This window comes from Heterodontus francisci, chromosome 3 (assembly GCF_036365525.1).
Source record: "Heterodontus francisci isolate sHetFra1 chromosome 3, sHetFra1.hap1, whole genome shotgun sequence".
NCBI lineage: Eukaryota > Metazoa > Chordata > Chondrichthyes > Heterodontiformes > Heterodontidae > Heterodontus > Heterodontus francisci.
In genome coordinates this window covers 59,587,287-59,611,162 of record NC_090373.1, presented here as the reverse complement: position 1 = coordinate 59,611,162, position 23,876 = coordinate 59,587,287, and the positions used below count along the sequence as shown (strand labels likewise).

The 23,876-nt window shown below is 42.9% G+C and overlaps 1 protein-coding gene across 1 annotated transcript in view; it reads right to left on the bottom strand.

The window, feature by feature from the left end:
- Nucleotides 1–1,045: 1,045 nt before the first annotated feature.
- Nucleotides 1,046–23,876, bottom strand: part of grhl1 (grainyhead-like transcription factor 1) — a 91,468-nt gene continuing 68,637 nt past the window's right edge. Inside the window, exons 9-16 of the mRNA XM_068017551.1 lie at nucleotides 18,440–18,598; nucleotides 17,339–17,399; nucleotides 16,630–16,757; nucleotides 15,596–15,633; nucleotides 13,280–13,365; nucleotides 9,311–9,396; nucleotides 6,309–6,373; nucleotides 1,046–1,335 (exon numbers count right to left, since the gene is read on the bottom strand). Of these exons, the coding sequence (XP_067873652.1) occupies nucleotides 1,221–1,335; nucleotides 6,309–6,373; nucleotides 9,311–9,396; nucleotides 13,280–13,365; nucleotides 15,596–15,633; nucleotides 16,630–16,757; nucleotides 17,339–17,399; nucleotides 18,440–18,598 (738 nt within the window). The 3' untranslated portion in view covers nucleotides 1,046–1,220. The remainder of the gene's footprint in view (nucleotides 1,336–6,308; nucleotides 6,374–9,310; nucleotides 9,397–13,279; nucleotides 13,366–15,595; nucleotides 15,634–16,629; nucleotides 16,758–17,338; nucleotides 17,400–18,439; nucleotides 18,599–23,876) is intronic.

Genomic DNA, 23,876 nt, shown 5'->3' with positions numbered 1-23,876 from the left:
GCTGTCAGAGGGAGTGCAGAAGCACAGCTGACTACTTGTTTAAAACAAAACACAACCTGGCCTCAAATTGGTAGATTACTGGAAAAGAAAGACTACAGATTTAGTAACCATTTACATTCTCCCAGGAAAACCCAAAACAATTTTAAATTGGCCTTAACTGTTTTTCTAAAAAAAACTGTTCCATCGTAAACATTTAGAAATACAGTTGAGATTTATTAAATACAATTAAACAATACAATTTATCTGTAAAACTTAAAGACCCAGACCCTCATCCTTAGTAAACTTTTTTTTGCAAATTACCATGATAAAAGGTAGTACAAAGTTATATATTTCTGTGATAATATATTGCACTTAATATAGACAAAAACATGGCTTGAACTCTATGGCTTCTATAGCCATTCACTGGATTTTCCTGTAGTTAAGGCAGTCCAACCTCTATAGAAAGGAGTCTTACTGCCATTTGTGTGAAAGTGAAACAAAGGACATTCTTCAAGTGCTCTGTCTCAAATGTTAATTCCTGAAGTTGATTTTCTTTTTTAAGTTATAACAAGGTAACATCTAAATTTCTAAAATCCAAACTTAAGACAAGACATCAATTGAGACAAAACAGTATTAATCTTCCATAATAAAAATATAGGATACACAATTACTGAGGCATCTTTTACAAGGCTGTAATACACCAAGGTGTTCAACTGTTATCACCTGAACCCCAAGTTGCACTCCAACACTGAAAGACACTGCTATGCGCTTTTTATTCTATATATAATATATACAAGACTAACAAGAGCATGGAATTTTACGGCAAAATTTTTGGTTGACATATGTTCAAATACTTTATGTATTTTGTTCTAGATGTTATATGTTTACATCAATGTTGATATCACAGTGGTGGGGAATTTAATTGAGGAACTCAGGAATGTATAAAAAAAAAAGATTGGTGAAATTATTGGTCGAAACCCGGGGATCACAGCACGGGAGCAACTTGTTACTTTATTGTGGTGTGTTACTTTATGTGGTCATGATTACAAATGACACTTGCTGGGGTATTACACATTTTCACTTTGAAGGTTGGTTTGACTTATGCAATGTGTCTGGCATATATCGTAATATTTTCACACTGTATTTTTTCCTTTATTCCTGTTTTCACATTGTATGTGTGGCATTAGCCTGGCCAATAAATGCATAGGACTGGCAACGAGCTAGAAAATAATTAATCCTCTTCATATTTCAGCAAGGATGAGCTTGTAGGATCCTGCAAGTTCTTCAATGCTTAGTTGGAATGTGTCTTCATTAGAATAGTGCTTCACTATATTATCATCCATATTCACCAAGATGCTAGCAACAGAATGAGAACATGTCAATATATGCCTTTTGGTAATGTTTCAAAAAAGCTGATACATTCTTATGCCACTTTAACACTTTCAGATTTTAAATGGCAAGGTGGTTACAATAGTCCCAGACACTTACGTGCAGGGCCACCAAGATTGAAGAGAAGTTTAGATGAATCAATTTGCATTAAGTTACATCAAGCATGGGCTTTGAAAGCTGGCAGATTGTAGGAAGGAGGAAGGACTAAAAGGAGGCAAAACATTCCACACTTGAGAAAGAATAAGTTACTACGTGAGGAGTTTTCATTTCAACACAGCAAGTATGCACAAAAGGAGGAAGTATGTGTTGGACAGTGTATTCAGAAGGATCAGTAGAGGCAAGTTAAGAGATGCACTGACCAAAGTGGCATCAATAAAATGTGGCAACTGAAGACTCTGGCCTTGAGGGAGGAGGGGATGTACAATATGGCACAACTGAAGGACAGAAGGTTGCAAGAGAGTGTGAAGATTGTGGAGGTACGGTGGGGTAAAGCCTTGGAGGGAATTGAAGATGAATGCAAATATTCTAAATTCAATGCATTAAGGGATTGGGGAACACTGTAAATCAGCAAAGTCAGGGAGGGTGGATGAGCAGAACTTAATGTAGGACAAGTTATAGGTAGCTGAGTTTTGAAGAGTCTGAGCTTATGAAAGGTGAAGGACGGGAGGTCAGCAAAAAGGCATTTCAGAAATCAAGTTTACAGGTGACAAAAGCATGATTAGGAGTTTCAGTGTGATGGGGGTGTAGCAGAGATGGAAGTAAGTGGTTTTGATCATGAATTAGAGGTAGGGCTTGTTAATGAACTGTGCAGCAAACAGGATGACGAGCTTGGCCAGAATTTTGCCACTCTTAGTGGCTCCGAGGCGGATGAGGCAGAAGCGGATGAGGACTCCGATGTCACTCTGTGCCTCACGGCCACTGGTATCATGAGCGGGGAAGCCAGTTAGCGGCACCACGGCATATTTGTGACTGAAAAGGGCGCACGTGGGCGGGATGCTGAGCAGCATTGGGGGGAGGGGGGGCCAACCCCGAAAAGGCTGCTGGAAGCCCTTTAAAAAGGCTTGCAGCAATCCCATTAACCATTAGATTCTTACCTGACAGCAGAAGACGACAGTTGGTGGTTACCGTGGAAATCTGTGAGGAAGATACAAGGCTCTGCACCTGCAAAGATTGCAGGAGGACTGGCAGTGCCCAGGAACAGGAAATCAAGAGAGAGAAATCATACAACCATTAGAACCACACAGTACTAATGGAAAGGACATGTTTCCACATGGCCCCCAGATTTTCTGAGGAATGGTTGCAGGTCCTCCTCCAGGCGGTTGAGGCGATGTGGGAAGTCCTCTTCATTTCAGATGGGAGAAGGAAGCCCTCACAAGTGACCAAGAGGGCCTGGCTGGAGGTTGCGGAGGAGGTCAGCAGCTGCAGTGTTGTAGGGAGGACACAGCTCTAGTGCCGCATGCGGTCAACGACCTGCGCTCTGCCCGGGTAAGGGGCATTCCGCATTCACCTCATCCTTAAGGTGCCAAGGAAGGGTCTATGAGTGCTCATGCTGCAAGGTGAAACCTTCTATGATCATTGCTTGGCTGCTGCCATGCATTGGGCCGCAAATGGGCAAATCTGAGATGCACGGTGATCCAGAGGTGTTTCAGAGGTGCGCTGCACTGGCATAGCTGTGAAATTCAACAACCAATCCTAAGGGCGAGTGCGTGATCGACCAACTAATATGGCTAAACTAAGTCTTTGTGTATACATAGGAAAAGAGGGCACATAATGCCAGTGTGTGTTTCTGGACCAGTGGTGGCATTGCCAATCAGGCATACCTGACCAGAATGGAGCAGGAGGATGCGTTGATGCTAGCAGGGGAGGACGAAGAACGCGCCTTAGCAGATGGCGAGGCCGGCAGACCTGGCCAGGAGAGTGAGTTACCCAACATGTGACTGAAGGGGATGGTAGCTGTGGTGTGGTGATTGCCTCATGCACTGAGGTGTGCTCTCAAAAGTGGAATCACACAGATGTGACCAAAATGCAGTCTATAACATGCCCTTCAGTCTGGAGTGCTGATCACACTGATCATTCTGATTTTCCCTGCAGGAGAAACACAGCAGCGGCTAGGACTCAACCGTCCACCTCCGAGGAGGAGCGGGAGGAGGGAGCCTCAGAGGGTCCACCGTCACATCCTCGCACCTCACCAAGCACCAGCACAGAAACTTCCACCTCGGTTGGGATTTGAATTTCTGCGGAGACATGTTCACAAACTGGTGTAAGCACATCATAATTGCCAGGCCAGCCGCTACAGGCAGTACCGGCCGATGCCTCCGACAGTCAGAGGAGTGTGGGAGGGTCAGGCCAATGCAGAGCCTCAAGCTGATGACGAGTCTCTGATCACAATCATTCAGCGGGAGATGGTGTAGGTCCAGCATGCGACGCATGGAGATCTGGCGGAGTTGCCAGAGATGCTACGCGCTATGACTCAGACTCTGGGGATGTCCATCCAGGGCATGAGTGCTGCAAACTCTCAGGCATTTGTACATCTGGCAACCTCTGTTGAAAGATTGGCAGCTACAGTGGAGGGGTCAGTACTGGATGCTATTCGTGACCTCAGAGCGAGTGTAGCCTCCCTGGACCAGAGCACCAGAGAGTAAAGGCCTGCTCAAGTCTGCAAAAAAAACCCAACCTGAGCCTGACAGAACCACATCCAACCCTGTTGAAGCCTGGAATGAGCCACACGCATAGAAGAGCTATTGTAACCTTCAGAGCAACCGGCATTGGATGGTCACCAACGCAGTTTGAGGCAACATCCACTGCCAGCATCTCAGAGATGTGACAGTCTCCCGTGATAGCCGCAGTCTTCTTCGGCACTGACGTTCTGACAGTTGCAGGTAGCTCAAACGTGGGTTGTAGACCCTGCCTGTTGGGTAGGCTCATCATCTGACAGGTATTTCACACCCAGGCCACTCTGCCACCTTCTGTCCCTCCCACATAACGAGGATGCACTGGGCCAGCTGGTTGCATGTTCCCCTGTCCCTCCTTGGGGCACAGTCCTCCTCATCTGATGATCCGCCTCCAGCGTGTGCAATTCCCATTGCATCTGTTCATCCATGCAACAATGACCACAGGTATTAGCATCCAGCTGATAGGACAGGCTCACACAACTCCCTTCCTTTCACCCAAAGCAGCTGGGGCCCAAACAGGAGCAAGTAACACTCAGGTGAACCCTGCTGCACAAGCTGCAAATAACACCAATCGTTAAGTCACACAAATAACATCAGATTAAAAGAAACAGCAAAACAGTACCTCCAACTCCCTCACTGAAACACTGTCTGCTGCTCTTTAAAAACTGCCAGATTCCCGAGATGCACCATGACTCAATTTATGGCCATAAAATCAGACGGCCAACGTAAACTTGCTGTCAATTGCTTTTAATCGGGCAGCGGGCAGAGACTCAATCTTGTCTGACTTCCTATGTGCGTGAAATGGCGTCTGTGCATCATGACGCCAGGGACCTGACCCGTCATCATCGACTGCCATTTTACCTCAAGGACACCTCAGAAGAGAGCTGATTCCTGACAGTAAAATTCCAGCCAATGTTTCAAAAGGCCTGAGAAAATGACTAGGGAGAGGAATGGCATCAGTGGAAGAAGAGCAGTGTTCATGATGGAGATCCTCTTGATATTCAGTTGGAGGAAGTTTTGACTCATTCTTGATTTAATATCAGACAACACAGAGAGGTCATGATGTGTCAGAAATCAGTGATGAGGAAGAGCTGAGTAATATAACATAACAATATAGCCCTATGATCATGATGAAGAAAAGGAAAGGGTCAGTAACGGATATTTCGGTAACTCAAAAGGTGCCAAGAAGATGCTGGAATCTATTCCATTATTGGAGATGCCCTAGCTGCATTGAGACAGGGAGGAGTATATCCATGCAAGAGCAGTCCCATGGAGCAGAATAATACGAGAACCAATGGAATAGAAATCGTGGTCAATCACATCACATACAGGGGATGGTGAGAATGACAAGCGGGGAAAACGTACCATGGTTACAGTCACAGAGGATGCCAGTTGTGACTTTGGGACAGAAGCTGATTTGGAAGGATTTGAACAGGAAGCTGTGGGACAGGTGGGCATAGAACTGGAAAGTGTTGAAATGTTGCAGAGAAAAGGGGAGTTAGGGATTGGATTGACATTGAGCAGCGTTGATGAATCATGTTGGGCTTCTAGAGAAAGGGCAAGGGACAGAGTTAGCATCTGAGAAAAGGTGGCTATTAACAATGTCAGCAAAGACGGGAGCTAGTAAAGATAATTGAGTGATCAGGGGCTGGAATGAGGAGGGGATCCAGGAAAGAAGCAGTGGATCTTATAGAAGAGGTAAGCTTGGAGAGGACGGTCAGAAGGAGATTGATGAGAAATTGCAGAACGCTCGAGCAATGGGGCTGGAATGAGAGAAGCTAAGCAGTTGTCACGAGTGGGCGAGGAATGGGTGGGGGTGTGTGGGGAGGGTGAATGGAGGAATTAGAGGCAACTCTGCAGATGATCTCAATCTTAGCGAGGGCCACAAGCTTTACATACTTGTTGGAGGCGAAGTGGGTAGGGGGGGGGGGGGGGGGGGGGGGGAAAGATTTTGATGAGGCAGTTTGTCATGGAGAAAAGGAGCCCTGATTGTCCCTTCCCCTCCCCTCCAGGATAGCCCTGGAGTAACAGAATTTGGATGAGGAGAGGGAGGAATTGTAGTCTTTAATATGGTCAAGCCAGAGCTATGAATGAAGGACTAGGCTATCTTGTATTAAGTGCACTCAAGTTCGCAGCTCTCTGACTTATTGAAGTGAGAATAGAAGCTTTATTGGGGGATTAGCAGATATATTTGTCTAGTTAATGATCTTATTTCAGAATGATTTTCCCCAAAACACCAAAGCCAACTGCAAAGTAGCATTTACTCACCCTTTCCTACATTTCTTGTAGACTTTTACAATTTTCTCAAGAGGTACTTCATATTTTTCTGAAATCTAGAATGACAGACCGGAAATCAAGCAGGTCCTTTTAAATTAAAATTAACTGTGATTTCATAGAATTATATAGCACAGGAGGAGGACATTCAGCCCATTGTGCCTGTACTGGTTCTTTGAAAGAACTAACCAATTAGTTCCACTCATCTGCTCTTTCCTCATAGCGCTGCAAAAATTTATTTTTCACGTTTATATACAATTCCCTTATGAAAGTTACTATTGAATCTGCTTCCACCACCCCTTCATACAGGACATTCCAGATCATAACTTGCTGTGCAAAAAAAAATTGAATCTCCTTCTGGTCCTTTTTGCCAATCATCTTAAATTTATGTACTCTGGTTACTGACCCTCCTTCCAGTATCATCAAAATTCCTCAGAATTTTGAACACATATTAAATCTCCCTTCAACTTTCTCTGCTATAGAATCATAGATTTTTTACAGGACGGAAGGAGGCCATTTGGCCCATTGTGTCCATGCTAGTTGATAAGTAGCCATCCAGCCTAATCTCACTTTCCAGCTCTTGGTCTGTTGCCTTATATGTTATGGCACTTCAAGTGCACAACCAAGTACTTTTTTAAAATGTTGAGAGTTTCTGCCTCTAATCGCCCTTTTAGGCAGTGAGTTCCAGATCCCCATCATCTGCACGAAAAATTTTCCCTTCAAATCCCCTCTAGGCCTAAATCTATGTTCCATGGTTAGGGATCCCTCAAACAAGGGGAATAGGGCCTTTCTATCCACTCTATCTAGACCCCTCAATTTTATATACTTCAATTAGGTCTCCCCTCAGCCTCCTCTGTTCCACAGAAAACAACCCCAGCCTATCCAATCTTTCCTCATAACTAAAATTCTCAGTCCAGGCAACATCCTCGTAAATTTCCGCTATACTGTACCCTCTCTAGTGCAATCACGTCTTTCCTATAGTATGGTGACCAGAAATGTATGTAGTAGTCCAAGCTATGGCTTAACTAGCATTTTATATGGTTCCAGCATAACCTCTCTGCTACTATAATCTATGCCTGCTCGAAGGAGAATAATCTCAGCTTCATCTGTCTCTCCACATAACTGAAGTCCCTCATCCCCGATACCATTCTAGGGTATCTCCATTGCACCCTTTTCAAGATCTTTACATCCTTCCCAAAGTGTGGTGCTCAGAATTCAACACAATACTCCTGAAGTCTAACCAGTGATTTATAAAGATTTTCCACAACTTCCTTGTTTTACACTCTGCCTCTGTTTATAAGGCCAAGGATCCCATAAGCTTTTTTCTTTAAGCAGCCTTATTGACTTGTCCTGCCACCTTCAAAGATTTCTGTATGTGAACTCCCAGGTTTCTGTTCCTGCAGCCCTTTAACATTGTACCATTTGATTTTATATTGCCTATCTCCATTCTTCCTTTCAAATTGCATCACTTCACACATCTCTGCATTACATTTAATATGCCATGTGTCAACCTATTTCATCAATCTGCCCTAAGTTCTGCCACCATCCTTTTCACTGTTTACTACATTTCCAAATTTTGTTTCATTGACCAATGTTGAAATTATGCTCCCAATAGGCATGTCTAGGTCTTTAGTATCATATACAATCAGGTAAATAGTGAGAGGAATTTAATCTTTGTATGTGCAAATACAGTGATTATATAAAGAAAAACTCAACACTGATGCTCTATTACTGGAGGTGGCCAATAGCAATTGCTATATTATAAATTGAGCCTGGATGTCCCCCGCCCATCACCCCTTACATCCCCATGTGGCTAGTTCAGAAGAACATGAAGAATATGAAGCATCGCAATTGGCTTCATCAGTGCTGAGCTTGCGAGTTTCCAATGCTTTGCTTTCGTAACTTATGTTTTTATTGATGATGTCCTGTTTGCTAAACCTTTTTGAAATATATGGAAATTTTGTCAGCCTTCAAATTATGGTCTTCCTTCTTTCAGCAGAGAGCAAGATGATTAGTAACACAAAGAAAGCTTGATTCTGTTTCATACCTATAATAGGAACTATTTTTATGAAATGCATACATGTTTTTGAAAAACTTTTGTGGACACTGCAACATCATCTGCTACCAAAAGGCTGCATTTTACATTGGTGGCGAGCTCCCATCCGCCCAATGTAAAAGCCGGTGGAGAACCCACTTCCGCCTTGCCTGGGGATCAGACTCGCATTTTATGGGTCCCCAAGCTTTGATTGTTCTGAGACAGGACTTCCACCCGCTTGAGGGAGGAGATCCTGCCTCATTGGGCTGCTGGCCAATCAGCGGGCCAGCAGCTCTTAGTCCCAGCATCGCCACCAGGAGCTGTGGCCACTGCTGGGACTGCAGCCCAGCCGACCCAAGAGGATGCCCGGGAGCCAGGATCCAAGGCGAATTCTGGTTGCCTCGCCGGGGGTAATCGGTAAGGCCCCGGCGAAGCAAGAATAGCCGCTTGGGTGTTTGGGAGGGGGGGGGGGGGGGGGGCAGGGAAGGGGGGACGTCTTGGTTCCTAGGGGTGGTTGGGGAAGCAGGGATGGCCCTCAATCGGGCACCCTGGGGCGCTGAGAGGCTGCCAGCTTTTACCGGGCGGCCTTTCCCAGCTCCAGGACACCTGCTTGCCATGCGTAAAATCCACGTGGAGGCAGGCGAAGGCACTTAAGTGGCCGTTAATTGACAACTTAAGGGCCTTGATTGGCCTGGGACAGGCGGCCCGTTTTCGCCCCCACCCTCCCACCCTACGTAAAGTGGGATGGAGGTGGCAGCGGGTCGCTAAGGCCTCCTAGATCCTCCCGCTCTATTTTGCGCCAAAACCGGCTCATTGGGGTGGCATAAAATTCCGGCCCATAAGTGAGAAATATCCACATTGATACCTGTATTTACTGTGTAGATGGAATAATCAGAAAAAATGAGAAAGTAACTTGATGACAGAACACCAGGTTATTCAGAGCCAGTTTTCTTTTACTTACCGCCTCCATTAGACCTTTCAGAGAAGGAGTTTTCAACATTAGTGCATCAAAAACCTCTTCACATTCCTTCCTGACGTAGAGCAAAACTGAAAACAGACAGCAAGAGTCCAAATAAAAAGATTTACAGTGAAGACATTTGTGATACCTTCTCTGGTACTGTAACTGAAACACGACAGCTTGATAAGACATAGACAGTTTTGTTTTGAAGAGTTTGGAATTAAAGTGGATACGGATTTGATAGAAGTATCAGGATGTTATGATATCTGCAATTTAGGATGCAAGCAGGGAGTAACTCACATTATCACTGATGTTACACGTGGGGTTTCAACAGCATCCAAATAGATTTTCCACATCAACAGGAAGCTACCATTAATCTAACCAACTAAATAATTGAAAATCAGCATTCAAACTGAGGGAAGTCACAGAGCTTGGAACTTTCCTCTGTGCAGCTTTCTGCATCAGTACTGGATCCAGTCTGCACACCTGTGCTTGTCAAAATAGTGCTTGTGAACAGAGTTCACATACACACTTACAAAAGTACGCTGCACCAGTGCCAAATGCTCTTTGCTTACCATTGTGCTGCCAGCTATTTATATCCAACAAATAACAGTGATTATATGAAGGTAGCTTGGTTTTACTTCCACATGGTGCATGAACTTTTAGTCAGTTGAAGGTTAGAACTGCTCCACATGGCAAGTTGATAGTACTTATGGGATAATGTCATCATCGACAACAACTTACATTTATATAGCACCTTTAACGTAATAAACATCCCAAGGCACTTTACAGGAGCATTATAAAACAAAATACAACATCAGGCCACAAAAGGAGATATTAGGCCAGATGACCAAAACCTTGGTCAAAGAGGTAGGTTTTAAGGAGTGTCTTAAAGGAGGAAAGTGAGGGGGTGAGGGGGTGAGGGGGAGAGGGGGAGAGAGGGTATTCCAGAGCTTGGGACCTAGGCAACTGAAGGCACAGCCACCAGTGGTGGAGCGATTAAAATCAAGGATGCACAAGAGGCCAGAATTAGAGGAGCACAGTTATCTCAGAGCTTTGTGGGGCTGACGGAGATTACAGAGATAGGGAGGGGCAAGGCCATGGAGGGATTTGAAAAAGAGGATGAGAATTTTAATATCAAGGCATTGCTTGACCCGGGTGCCAACGTAGGCCAGCGAGCACAAGGGCGATAGGGGAACGGGACTTGGTTCAACTTAAGACACAGGCAGAGTTTTAGATGACCTCAAGATACAAAGAATAGAATGTGGGAGACCAGCCAGGAGTGCATTTGAATTATTAATTCTAGAGGTAACGAAAGCATGATTAAGGATTTCAATAGCAGATGAGCTGAAATAGGGGTGATGTTAGAGAGGTGGAAATAGGCAGTCTTAGTGGTGGCACGAATGAGGTTGGAAGCTCATCTGGGTGTCACATTTGACCCCAAGGTTGTGAACAGACTGGCTTAATCTCAAACTATTGTCAGGGAGGGGGTTAGCATCAGTAACTAAGGAATGGAGTTTGGAGGAGGCACTGAAAACAACGGCTTCAGTCTTCCCAATATTTAATTGAAGGAAATTCCTGCTCATCCAGTACTGAATGTCAGATAAGCAGCCTGGTAATTTATCATTCATTCCTCATCTGTGGTATTATACTGAATATACTACCCTGTACATAATGTACAACATCCAGCATAAAAGCAAAAGATGTTCCCCAAAAATAACAGATACATAAACAGGACAATTTTTCTCACCATCTACTTCAAAGTAACTTTCACAAACTGTAAATGAAAAGGTTGATCATTTTTCGAGTTAAAGTAGAAAATCCATTCCAAAAAAGTTGCCTGATCTATTTTCATTTTTCAAATTTTTGTATGCATTATATTTTCCAGTGTCAGTCTGGCTGGACTGACTCATGGAGTGACCTTATATGTCCCAGTTTACATCATCAACACTGGACTTTAGGAACACAGTGAATAGAAAGTTCCTGAACAGGTGTCCAATTTTGGGAGGAGGGTAAGTCCCAAGAATGAACCAACACAATGGAGAGTTTCACATCAGCAGATTCTGCCACTTTGTCAGTGTCAGGAATTTAGAAAAAAAATCTTCTAGGCTGCTTTAAACTGTTGTAAGCAATCGTCTCCTGCGGCACTAGACACTCCACCACCACCCTCCCGCCCCAACAATACCCACCCCCCCACCCCCCACCTCATGCAGCAAGCTCTCAAGTGCAGATGTGAATCCTCCAGAAGGCTGCGGATAGATCTGACCCCAGAAATTCACCAGTCCGCCTCATCAGATTTCCAGCACTGGGACCATCAGAAAGCAACAGTCCAGCCATCAAGTTTTAGGTGCCTAGAAGTTACTGTCAGCAGCAAGACATTTCAGTTCAATGGTGCAAGGAAACCAGGACTGCATATTTCCCCAAGGATTTAAGCTTTTGTCTTAAATTGGTCTGAAGTCAGACAGACTTCTGTGCACAAACACGCATAACCCGTGTGTCGGTACAGTTCAGCTAATTGCTGCAGCAGAGTTGGTGTTAATTGCATCATTTTAACCACCCACATGAACTGGGCATTGTAGCAGAGCCGGCTGATCAGTTGTAGAGATTAATAAGGAAACTGCAGCTCTTTGCAGAGTTTCAACACACACAACGTGCACTGCAGTGGGGTTTGATTTCAATATTTTTGAGCACACAACATGTCCAAGGAAGATTAAGAGCAGCAATGATTTTTAAAAAACTAATAAAAAAAGCAAAGAACACAAGAATAGTCAGAACAAAGTTAGGATTTTAATCACTAACCAATTTTTGAAACAGGTTTTATAACAAGACTATTTAATCTTCTAGGATATAAAGGAGGAGCTCAAAAAGCCAAGTAAATTGAAGATAACTAAATTGAAATAAAAAGGAGATTGCATATGAAAATTAGTACAAACAAATAAACAACTTTTTTAAAGTTAGGAAAAGCTGCAGAGATTCAGCAAATTAAAGTGAAGGATTAAGAATTATCTGAATGGCCAGAGATAGTCATACATCAATGTATTAAAGAGACTGCTCACACCCAGGTCAGGTGGAAGTTTCATGCTTACTTGAGCCAAGTGAGTTAGCTCACCCATGGGAAATTACCCAATAGATCTCAATTGGTGCTCTTTAACTTCACAAATCAATTAAATCATATTCTGTACACCCATTTGTGGCATCCCTGAATAATTTTTCAATACGAATAGAAAGTTTCTGAACAGGAAAGGATTAGTGCTATAAGCTTTGTAATAAGTGGTTAAAATGCTAGTGAGGAAACACTCATCCCCCAGCTAGGCTGCAACCCCATGAGTCTCAGCAAGGCTCTCATAGCTACTTGGATGAGTCATTCTCCCTTGTTTCTATGGCGTCTGGGACAAAATACGTGTCTGAATTTTCCCCCCCGGCTCTGCTATTCTCAGAATGGCGAAAAAGGAATATAACAGAGAGGTTTCAACAAATCAAATCCTCCCATTTTGCATCAAAGCAAATAATAAAATGTGGAACATACAGCTGCCATTGTGGGACAAAGGGAGAGAAGTTTCACTAAAGGGCAGAATCAGAAGAATGGAGAGTTTAGGAGGTGGGTGTAGGGCGAGAGGAGGTTACAGCGATAAGGAGGGATAAAGCTGCGAAGGGACTTCAACACAAGGATAAGGGTCTTAATCTGAAGTATTGGGGACAGGAGATACTGCTATCACACAGCATCATTTTAAGCCTATTTCACTTTTTTTAAAAGAAAAAAATCTATAGAACAAATTACATCCCAAATCAAAATAAGTCACACTACTTACCGGTGGAAGCCATTTTCATCTTCCATAAACCATTTTTAGTTCACATGGATTACATAAAGTTGGTATAGTTGGGATTTCGATCATTCCCCAGTAATAATTTTTTGAATAATGGAGCTAGGTGCTCAACACTGCTCCATATCTCCAGTCCACTAGAAACATTTACCTTTATTTGGCTCTTCTATCCTGAGGATCTTATTGGGTGAACCAAAATTTTCTTCAGGCAGGTATGACAGCCTCTTCAGCCCTGATCTGAAAGATCAATTGCAGGTACTGTTCAGAAGTCCAATGCAGTGGTTAAATTGCTACTCATTAGGAATTACATTTTCCAAAGATTGCTTTTTCCTACATATTCCCCTTTTGAAAGTTGCAATTTTCATTGTTTGCAATGTGTAAAAAGGTTTTGAAACAGTGAAAATTGCAGATCTGCTGAAAATTGATCACAAGCAGGATATGTGTATACACTGTCATAAAGGGCACTCAAAGGGTTGGGACTGATACTATTTGGTGCAGTGAACAGTAAAATTCTGGCAATCGCTGTAAAGGAGATGCATATTCGGTACGTTAAATATTTCAAATGCTGCAAAGAGCACATGTTGGCCTAGACCCACCTAAGACTTTTCTTCAAAATGCAAGTCTTTTTAATGCTATGACCCATCCTGTATCCTAGGTTCAGATTTATTTCTGAATCGAGGACCTAGAAATGCATTCAGTGCTGGTAGTCTCCCATACCCAGCTTGCTCCTTCATAAACTGCTTTTTCCTGTCTACCTTTGTCTTTGCGTGAGAATCCACATAAACAAAGTGGAGCAAAAAGAGGTTAAACCACATATCAAAGGTGGGAATTGACTTTGGTGTTGGCGTTGTTGGTGGAGAAGGCAACTACATCTTGCCCAAGACATGACTCAAACTATCTGAGTTGGAAACATCCAGTGGGCAGAAAAGTGCCACTGCTCCAAGAATAACAGCTGTTTCTATCTGGCCGGCTGTCACCAGTAATATTACCATAAAGAGAAAGAAACATTGGGTGCGAGCAAATAGGACAGCTTGTCCTATCCAAGTACTAACCCTTTATTTACAGAACTAGAAAGTGGCGGAAGTTATAAGCTTATCAATTTTAATGGTAGCATCTGGTGGAAATGTGTTTGTACTGGTTACTATCAGCAGAAATATCTAGCCCATTATACAGTGAAATAAGTGTAGATATACTGCAGAGTGAGAGTTCATGTCACAATGTACTGAGATTAGTCCATGATAATAGGGAAATGTAGCTATTAATGAGTCAAAGAGACTTAGCAGTTGACAGGAAAAGAGACAGAAGCGCAAGGGGAGAGCCAACTGTGTAACAGCCCCGACAACCAATTTTTTCTGCAGCACCTGTGGAACAGTCTGTCACTCGAGAATTGGCCTTTATAGCCACTCCAGGCGCTGCTCCACAAACCACTGACCACCTCCAGGCGCTTACACATTGGCCTCCTTGTCTCGGGAGACAAAGAAGAATGAGGAACATACTATGGATTTTATCTTCTCAAATGCATCTCTTGCATTTAAAATGACAGGATTACAAAGTATTTAAGATAAAGGTGGAAGAAGGAAATTCAAGAGACTACAGTTTGGATAATTGATTCAATGAGGATTATACTCATGTAAAGTTTCTGTACAGCTACAATTCCTATTAAATATGTTATTTTATCGAAGCGCCTTCGTCCTATTGCCTTGCCCCAACTGCTGCCTCTTTATCATAGATATCATATCAAAGGACCCTCCTTTGGGGGCAATGCAGGGCCCCCGCCAGGTCCCCCAGCAGTGATCGCTGCCCACCCGGGGAAGACACCCACCATCCTCACCAACACCACTCCTCCGTTGGGGCTTGCCTGACTAGCCCCAGCCACCCCGACTCCACTTATATCTCCCGGGGTCTCTGGACATCATGCTGCAGAACCTCCTGCAGTGCCAGCAGTCACCACTACTCCTGGTGCCACTGCCAGTACTGCAGAGCTGCTGGCCTTCCAATTGGCTGGCAGCTCTTGGAGGCGGAAGCTCATCCCTGAAAGGGACAATGTCCCAGATGGCGGGCAGTTAATTACTTTAAATGGCTTTGGGGGTCTGACGGAGGGAGAGGTGGGGTCCCACCCCCGCCTTCCGACCCGCTGTCAGAATAAAATGCAGCCCATTATGTGTGTTTACTCTGCAGAATGATCACTTTCACGAGGACTGAAGATTAGCCACCAGCTGAGACCGTACTCTAGTTGAGTCACCACTTCAAGGGGAGAAGGAAGAAAATTGTTTTTAAAGAAACCTCAGCTTTCAACAGAGGTTATTGTATAACATACATCAAACATGCTGTTGGCGCTGGCATCTTTATTGCATTGCTGTATATCTGGGACATAAACACGCTCAAATATAAAAATATAAAGAGAATAAAACATACGAGTGAACTATATATTGGCATGAATTTGAAATTTATTGAAGAACAAACTTACCCTTCACCTTCTAGCTCATCTGCTCCGACATTGAATCCCTGTGAAAAAACACAAGATGCCATCACTAGTTCAGCTGACTTTAATAAAATCACAACCGTCAGAAAACTTAATAACTTCAGTACCCTTGCTTCAGTAATCTACAAACCAACCCACAATTTCAGAATTAACTAATCAAACGTTTTAGTGAGCTTACAACAACAACTTGCATTTATATGGCACCTTTAATGTAGTAAAGCATCTCAAGGCATTTCACAGGAGCGTTATAAAATTTAACAGTGAGCCACATGAGGAGGTATTAAGGCAGATGACTAAAAGCTTGGTCAAAGACCAAGTTTTAAGGAAAGTATTAAAGGAGGAAAGAAAGAGAGAGGTGGAGAGGTGTAAGGAGGGAATTCCAGAGCTTAGGGCCTAGGTAATTGAAAGTATGGCCACCAATGGTGGGGCGATTAAAATCAGAGATGCACAAGAGGCCAGAATTAAATGAGCGGAGACATCTCGGAGGGTTGTGAGGCTGGATGAAATTACAGAGATAGGGAGGAAAATGGCCCTGGGGAGATTTGAAAACAAGGATGAGAATTTTAAAATCAAGGTGCTGCTTAAAATTGGGAGAGCTGTCCCACAGATTAGTCAAGCAACAGCCTGGCATAGATATCAACATCACCACCCCTGGGTATGTCCTCTCCCAACGACAGGACGATTCCACCAGAGGTGGTGGCATAGTGGTATACAGTCACGAGGGAGTTTCCCTAGGAGTCCTCAACATTGACGCCGGACCCCACAAAGTCACATGGCATCAGGTTAAACATGGGTACAGAAACCTTCGGATGATCACCTACTGTCCACGCCACCCCCCGCTCCCCACCTGATGAATCTGTATGCCACAACTAAAGAGGAAATGTCAGAAGCCATTCTGTTTTTCTTGAAAGGTAAAAGACTTCTGCAGCATTGCCAGGTAATGCATTATGTTACTGCAATGCTAAAAGTGAAGTCAGCTATTACAAACAAGCTCATATCAAACCGAAGGTGACACGTACATGCACAGTGCGCTGCTGGATATCAGGAATGAAGAGAACTGGCTGAGTGACAAGGTCAGGAATGGATTTGAAGATAGTGGCCTCCAACTGCTTGTAGTTGGGGATCAGCTGTAACTTTTGGTCCTGGACTGCAAACAGAAAATCACAAAATGAGAGCAATAAGGAAAGATCGTGGAAGGACCAATGGCGATGAATTACATTAGTTGGCGATTTGACCCATTAAAGTGACATGGTTGAGATCCTGCAGGGTCCCTTTAATTAGAAATCTTTCCTTTGACAGATCTGGCACATCACACCAGTCCTCTCTAACTGGCCGAGGAACCTGAAGACAAGACATTCGTGATGTGGCTCAGCCCGCTGAAGCTGTCAACAGGTTCCCGAACCTTTACAGGTCCCATTTCAACAGCGACACCTTTTGAAAATTCCACCCTATATTTGAATGACCTGAAAAAGGCAGCAAGTCTGAAAAAAAGTTTTGCAAAATTCATGTGTTTTTATTTGGCAGACTGATAAAATTTACAATTATCATGCTAAAAAATAAATCAAAATTAAATAAACCCCTAGCTCGATCTGTAATCTCAAAAATCTGTGCACAATCTGACATGAAGCATCTTTTTTTTCTCTTTACAATATCCATACACATTCTCCTGGTTTTGGAGCTTTTATATGTTTCAATACTCACAGGTGTTCAGATGGGAACTGTTATCACTGGATTTGGACTTTTTACGAGATTGTTTACGCTCCTCATCTCTTATCTTTCGTTCAGCACCCTGTATGATCAATGTCATGTGGAAAAATATATTCTTATCAATTTTACTGTAGTTTCCAATATTATTTACATTGAGTTAAAGAATAAATCATCTTAAGCAGGACATCTCAATAACATGGCCACAAGTAAAGCTCCTTGCATACAGTTTTATTGCAGCACAGGAGTTCAGTCTGCAACACCAGTTACTCAGCACTAAGAGGAAGCCTTCCTCCCTCTACCTAAATTATTTGTAACCGGCCAGGTTTTCATTGGAAAAAGGACCCATCTATTGTACTTGTTCGTAAAATATTGCTCCAACAAGTAAATAAAAAGGCAGAAGAATGTAACCCATTTTTGTGGCGTGTCTCAAGAACAAAATAACTTGTCAAATAGACTGGGGGCGATTTTAGCTTTGGGCAACTGTGTAAAGTGGGTTCTATCAGATCAAGCGCCCATTGTAAACCTCTCCTGATTTTCATATCTATTGACTAAATTGCTGTGTAACAGGTGGCTAATCTGATAGCGTAAAATGGTGCTATCACCAAAAGTCAAAATTAATTGCATTGTCTTTTATATTATGCTAAATATGCCTCTATGAAGCTGCTACCCAAACAAGGCTGGCATTTACAAAATGGCACTATCATTTTCTTCACCTCTATGTGCATTTATCATTTATTTTTCAATTGTATAGGAATGTAAATATGTAATGACAAAAGGCCACTTTGATCATCAGGCCTGTTCCCTTTGCAGACAATGTGCAACTTGCTGTATTACACAATACTGTGAGGAATGTGCACAAGTTGTAATTTGAGTTTGCAGATGTGAGCCCTTACACTATGGCTTGGCTGTCCTGCTATTTTGCAATCTACCAAACTTATTTTGTGCAAATCATTCTTTAACTTAAAGACTTGCATTTAAGCTAGCACTTTTGACAACCTCAGACTGCCCCAAATTGCTTTGCAGCCAATGAAGTACTTTTTAGAAACCTAGACATGATCTATGCTTGACCAAAGAAAAAGCACCATGAAGGATAAAATTAGGCCCATTAGTCCATCAGCATACCTTGTCACAGAAGACTTTAATCTGGCAATAAGCCCTGTGGATGGGCTTGTTGCTTCGGGTGTTGTAACTGTATGTATCAATCTGGATATTCAATGGTAGCCCTTTGACTCCTTTCTGTGATGAGAAGTCTGTGCTGAGGCAGTTGACCGAGATGAAAATCTGTAACAGGAAGCAGTCAGAAACCTTAAACTGACGAAGTTAGGGATAATAGTAAAGCAGACAAATACTTTTAATTGTAGTATGACTGCAGTAAACTCCAGCACATATTTAATTTTAATGCTATACTGTAAAAGTGGGAGATAGAGAGGTTAATTTTGCAACGTTCCATTTCCAGTACAGAGCTTCATTCGCAGAGACAGCACTGAAGGTTTGTAGTTCTGATTTTACAGCCCACACTCCTCGCTAGTGTGGCTCTGTACCAGGAGCAGTGCTTTACCAAAAAAAAGTGTCCCTTGAATCTCTAGATCAGAAGTGCAATGATTTTTCAACCTATAACCTGTATGTCCCTTGGATGAATTAATCACATTCAGTATTTACACAGGATATCAGAACTGATCTATCCCTACAACTAGCATATTAGATGGGCTGGGATGAAGACATGACCAGCATGTATAGAAAAGCACTGTTTTTGTTTTCCTAGTTGTGCTGAAAATGCCATTTTATAGAGCTGGGGGAGGGCACTTGGCAGGGAGGGGAGAAATTTTCTCCATGGTTTATGTAATAATGAAATAACTATCCAGTACTAGCATACAATCTTCTTTGGCCTCCTTGTCTATAGAGACAATGGGTAAGTACCTGGAGGTGGTCAGTGGTTTGTGAAGCAGCGCCTGGAGTGGCTATAAAGGCCAATACTAGACTGGCAGACTCTTCCACAGGTGCTGCAGATAAAATTGGTTGACAGGTCTGTTACGCAGTTGGCTCTCCCCTTGCGATTCTGTCTTTTTTCCTGCCAATTACGAAGTCTCTTCGACTTGCCACACTTTAGCCCCGCCTTTATGGTTGCCCGCGAGCTCTGGCGATCGCTGGCAACTGACTCCCACGACTTGTGATCAATGTCACAGGACTCCATGTCGCGTTTGCAGACGTCTTTAAAGCGGAGACATGGACGGCCGGTGGGTCTGATACCAGTGGCGAGCTCGCTGTACAATGTGTCTTTGGGGATCCTGCCATCTTCCATGCGGCTCACATGGCCAAGCCATCTCAGGCGCCACTGGCTTAGTAGAGTGTATATGCTGGGGATGTTGGCCGCCTCGAGGACTTCAGTGTTGGAGATATGGTCCTGCAACCTGATGCCAAGGATTCTCCGGAGGCAGCGAAGATGGAATGAATTGAGACATCGCTCTTGGCTGACATACGTTGTCCAGGCCTCGCTGCCATAGAGCAAGGTACTGAGGACACAGGCTTGATACACTCGGACTTTTGTGTTCTGTGTCAGTGCGCCATTTTCCCACACTCTCTTGGCCAGTCTGGACATAGCAGTGGAAGCCTTTCCCATGCGCTTGTTGATTTCTGCATCAAGAGACAGGTTACTGGTGATAGTTGAGCCTAGGTAGGTGAACTCTTGAACCACTTCCAGAGTGTGGTCGCCGATATTTATAGATGGGGCATTTCTGACGTCCTGTCCCATGATGTCCGTTTTCTTGAGGTTGATGGTTAGGCCAAATTCGGTGCAGGCAGCCACAAACACAATGCTATTACACACACACTACGGAGGAAATGTCCTGTGCATTTAAAAAATTACCATCTGCGTCATGACCAATATCCAATGATTACAAAAATTTCCTTTTGACAATATTATGTAGAATAATTATGGAAAACTAACTGATTTCCTTTTTTAGGGGCTCCTTCTACACAGTCATCTTATCTACGGGTGTAAAATACAGGCTCCAAAATGTGGCACATTTTCCTTTACACAATTTAAAAATAATGTTTTTAAATCACAAAGAAAACGCTTGGGTTTACATAGCTTCCTCTCATCCTCAGAATGTCCCAAAAGCATGTTACAGTCAAGGAATTACTTTTGAAATGCAGTCACTGATTTAGGCAGACAGGTCAACCAAATGGTACACAAGGTCTCACAAACAGTAAATAAGATAAATAGCCAGTTAAGAGTTGGTTGAGGGAGGAATGTTGGCCAAGACACAGGACGATCTCTTCATTCTTCCAATCGTGTCATAAAATATTTTATGCCAGCCTGAATAGATATATGGGGCTTCTGTCTAGACATACTTTCTTCTTCCCCACGTTTAACATTTCAAATGAACAGCGATCACCTCCGACAATGCGGCGTTCCCTCAGCACACTGCAATGACAGCTCAGATTACATTCTCAAAACCTGAAGTGGGGCTTGAACCTGCAACCTTCTGACTGTGAAAATGGCAAAATAGAGCACTCTTAGAAACTTGCTTTGATTTACTCCAACCCACATGTTTGAGTTTCCGCTCAATGAGTCCCTTCCTGCTCTACCCTTGGTATCCTCTATCATAAGCACTGAGGCATTCAATGTTGGTCTACTCAGAGTATCAACCCAATTGCCCCATCCCTTGTTCCCAGAAAACATCCTGTCAGCTCATTCAGGATTTAACTTCTCAACATTCCTTCCACCCACTAACCCCCAACCCACCCACCCCCAGCATTTATCTGGCTATGTGCCAGATTGCCCAGGTATGTCCTAGCTACAAAAATCAGGAGAGTCTATCTTGGCCAATTACTGTTCCAATAACCTCTTCCCAATGAGTGATCAACAAACACAAGTGCTGAATGCCAGAGGTGAAAGTAGCTTCCAACAACATCGAGCAAGTATGGTGCCAAGGAGCCCTGGCAAAGCTGATGCCAATGGGAGTCAAAGGATAAAACCAGTGGCTGCAGTCATAGCTGATAAGAAAAGTAGTCGTGGTGGTTAGAAGCCAGTCAATCTGGCCAAGACATCACTGCAGGTGTTTCACAGGGAATCATCCCGAGGCCATTATCTTAAGCTGCTCACCTACCTAACATCGAGAGACCACCATCAAAACAAGGCTCCAGCAGTTCAAGGAGAAAGCCCAGCATCACCTTCTCAGGGTAACTAGGGATGGGCAATAAATGCGGGCCTGCCAGAAATATCAACATCCCAAGAATCTGGCACGGACATGACAGGCTGAATGGCTTCCTTCTGTGCCGTAATTTTGCTATGGTTTTTCTATGGTTCCAAGAATGAATTGTAGTTTAAAAATTCCGAGACAGGGTGATACTGGAGAGCTCCACCGAGAATAATCCCGATGTAGCAGCTGGAATCGTGGCCTGCAAATTTTTCGGGGTCCATATCCCTAACTGAACATGACAGATGTGATACAAAATTGGCAAAAAAGAGTAATATAAAGTGAGAAAGTCGAGCAAGAATGAACATTCAAGCCAAATCCTTCAAACGGACTATGCACAATTATTACTGTCAGGGAGATAGTGACATACAAACTGGATACAAATGGCACCAATACGATAGAAAAAACAGCTTTTACATCTAAAGAGGAGATACCCATAAATAAGGTTAGCACATAATTGCCATTTCACAACTTTTGTGCTCCTAATTGTTTCTACTATATATGGAATTCTGCCTAGGAGAGTGAAAGCCATTCAGTGTTTGGACATAAAAACAAGAAATGCTGGATTCACTCAGCAGGTCTGGCAGCATCTGTGGAAAGAGAAGCAGAGTTAACGTTTCGGGTCAGTGACCCTTCTTCGTTAACTCTGCTTCTCTTTCCACATATGCTGCCAGACCTGCTGAGTGAATCCAGCATTTCTTGTTTTTGTTTCAGATTTCCAGCATCCGCAGTATTTTGCTTTTATTTCAGTGTTTGGACATGTCTGTCAAAGAATTTCCCTTGCAGTATGCGGGGCCCTCTGCTGAACAACATGCAGCGGCAACTTCTTTTCTCCATATTTGGAAGCATATTAGCAAGATACAACCGGAGACAACTGCAACAGGCACACATCTCCCAAAATTGAGAGAGAAATTCAGGAAGTCTCGGAGAAACTGTAAAGAGTACCAACAGGCAATAAGTTTACCAACAGGCAATAGATTTTCCACAACCAGATATCTGTTCCTGTATTCTTGGTTCAGCATTCCAGATAATGACATGACAGTTCTATGATGAAATTGACACAATTCACCTCACTCAAAATGACATCACATGGACCCAATGTATATGTTAAAAAAAAACTTACACACTGATCTGTTTGATATCTTATAGGCTCATGTAGATCCATAAAACAATAATCTTCTGACTTCCTTATCAACTCATGTTCAGAACCCACTCTTCTCACATTTTGATGACAATGTTGAACAAACTATTCTCTGCTATTAATTAAAACTTGGCCAAAAAACCCAGCAACTTTGTCAACAACATTAAACTAATCTGTGTTAATAGGATCAATGTTGCTATCTAAAACAGGATGGCATCAGGAGCTTGTCCTGGATATTATGCTGTGCCCATATTTACATTTATAGCTTCATCATCTTAATGTTCGAAATGTCCCAGAAACAAAAATCCTGTGGAATTTTTATTCATTAGCGTAATAAGTCATGCATTGTACAATTCAGTATCAAGTTCTATCCTGATTATTATGCCAACTGGCTGACGAGCAAAGAAAGACCATTCGTGAAACATATATGTTGCACCCTGTATCTTTCAGTCCATTAATGCCTGCTTTTCGAGTACACCATTCAATTTTAATATTGCTTGGTCAACAGGCAATCGCAAATATTCTTTAGGCGTTCTCTAAATATTTAAGTATAAAATACAGAAATTATCTAGTAAAAAAGCTTGAGGGAGTTGTGTAGGTTTTAGCCTGATGTAAAATATGTATATTTAACATCTAAATGACAAGTATGGTATCTTTTGAAGAAACAATGCAGTTTATATTTTACACAAAAATAGATAGCAACAGTTTATATTTTAGATTGTCCTCTTCATATTTGTCTGTGTCAGAGGCCTTTCCTGATTGTGTAATTTTTAAAAATATCTTCAACAGCAACAAAAATTGCATGTATATAGTAATATAAGATGCTTCTCAGAGGCAAGAATGTACAAATAACGGCAGTAAGAGGAGCGCTAGAGGAGGGGACAAATAACATCGCCAAAGAAGTAGATTATGAGGAAGCTTTTGAAAACAAAGAGATAACAAGGGAGAGTAATTTAAAGAAACAATTCCAGAATGTGAGACCAAGGTGATTGAAGGGTATGTCACTGAGGATGGAGTACAGCGAGCACATGGAGCTGGAGGAGGTTGCTGAGGTAAGAAGCATGATTTTATGAAGGGAGCAGTAAACAAGGGAAAGAATTTGCAATTCACGTTTGGAGGTGGGAAGCAAATGGAAGTTGCTGGGGTATGAGCGCCACAAGACAATAGTGAAAAAGTCAATCCGGAAGTGACAAATGAATAAGGATTTTGGTGGCACTAG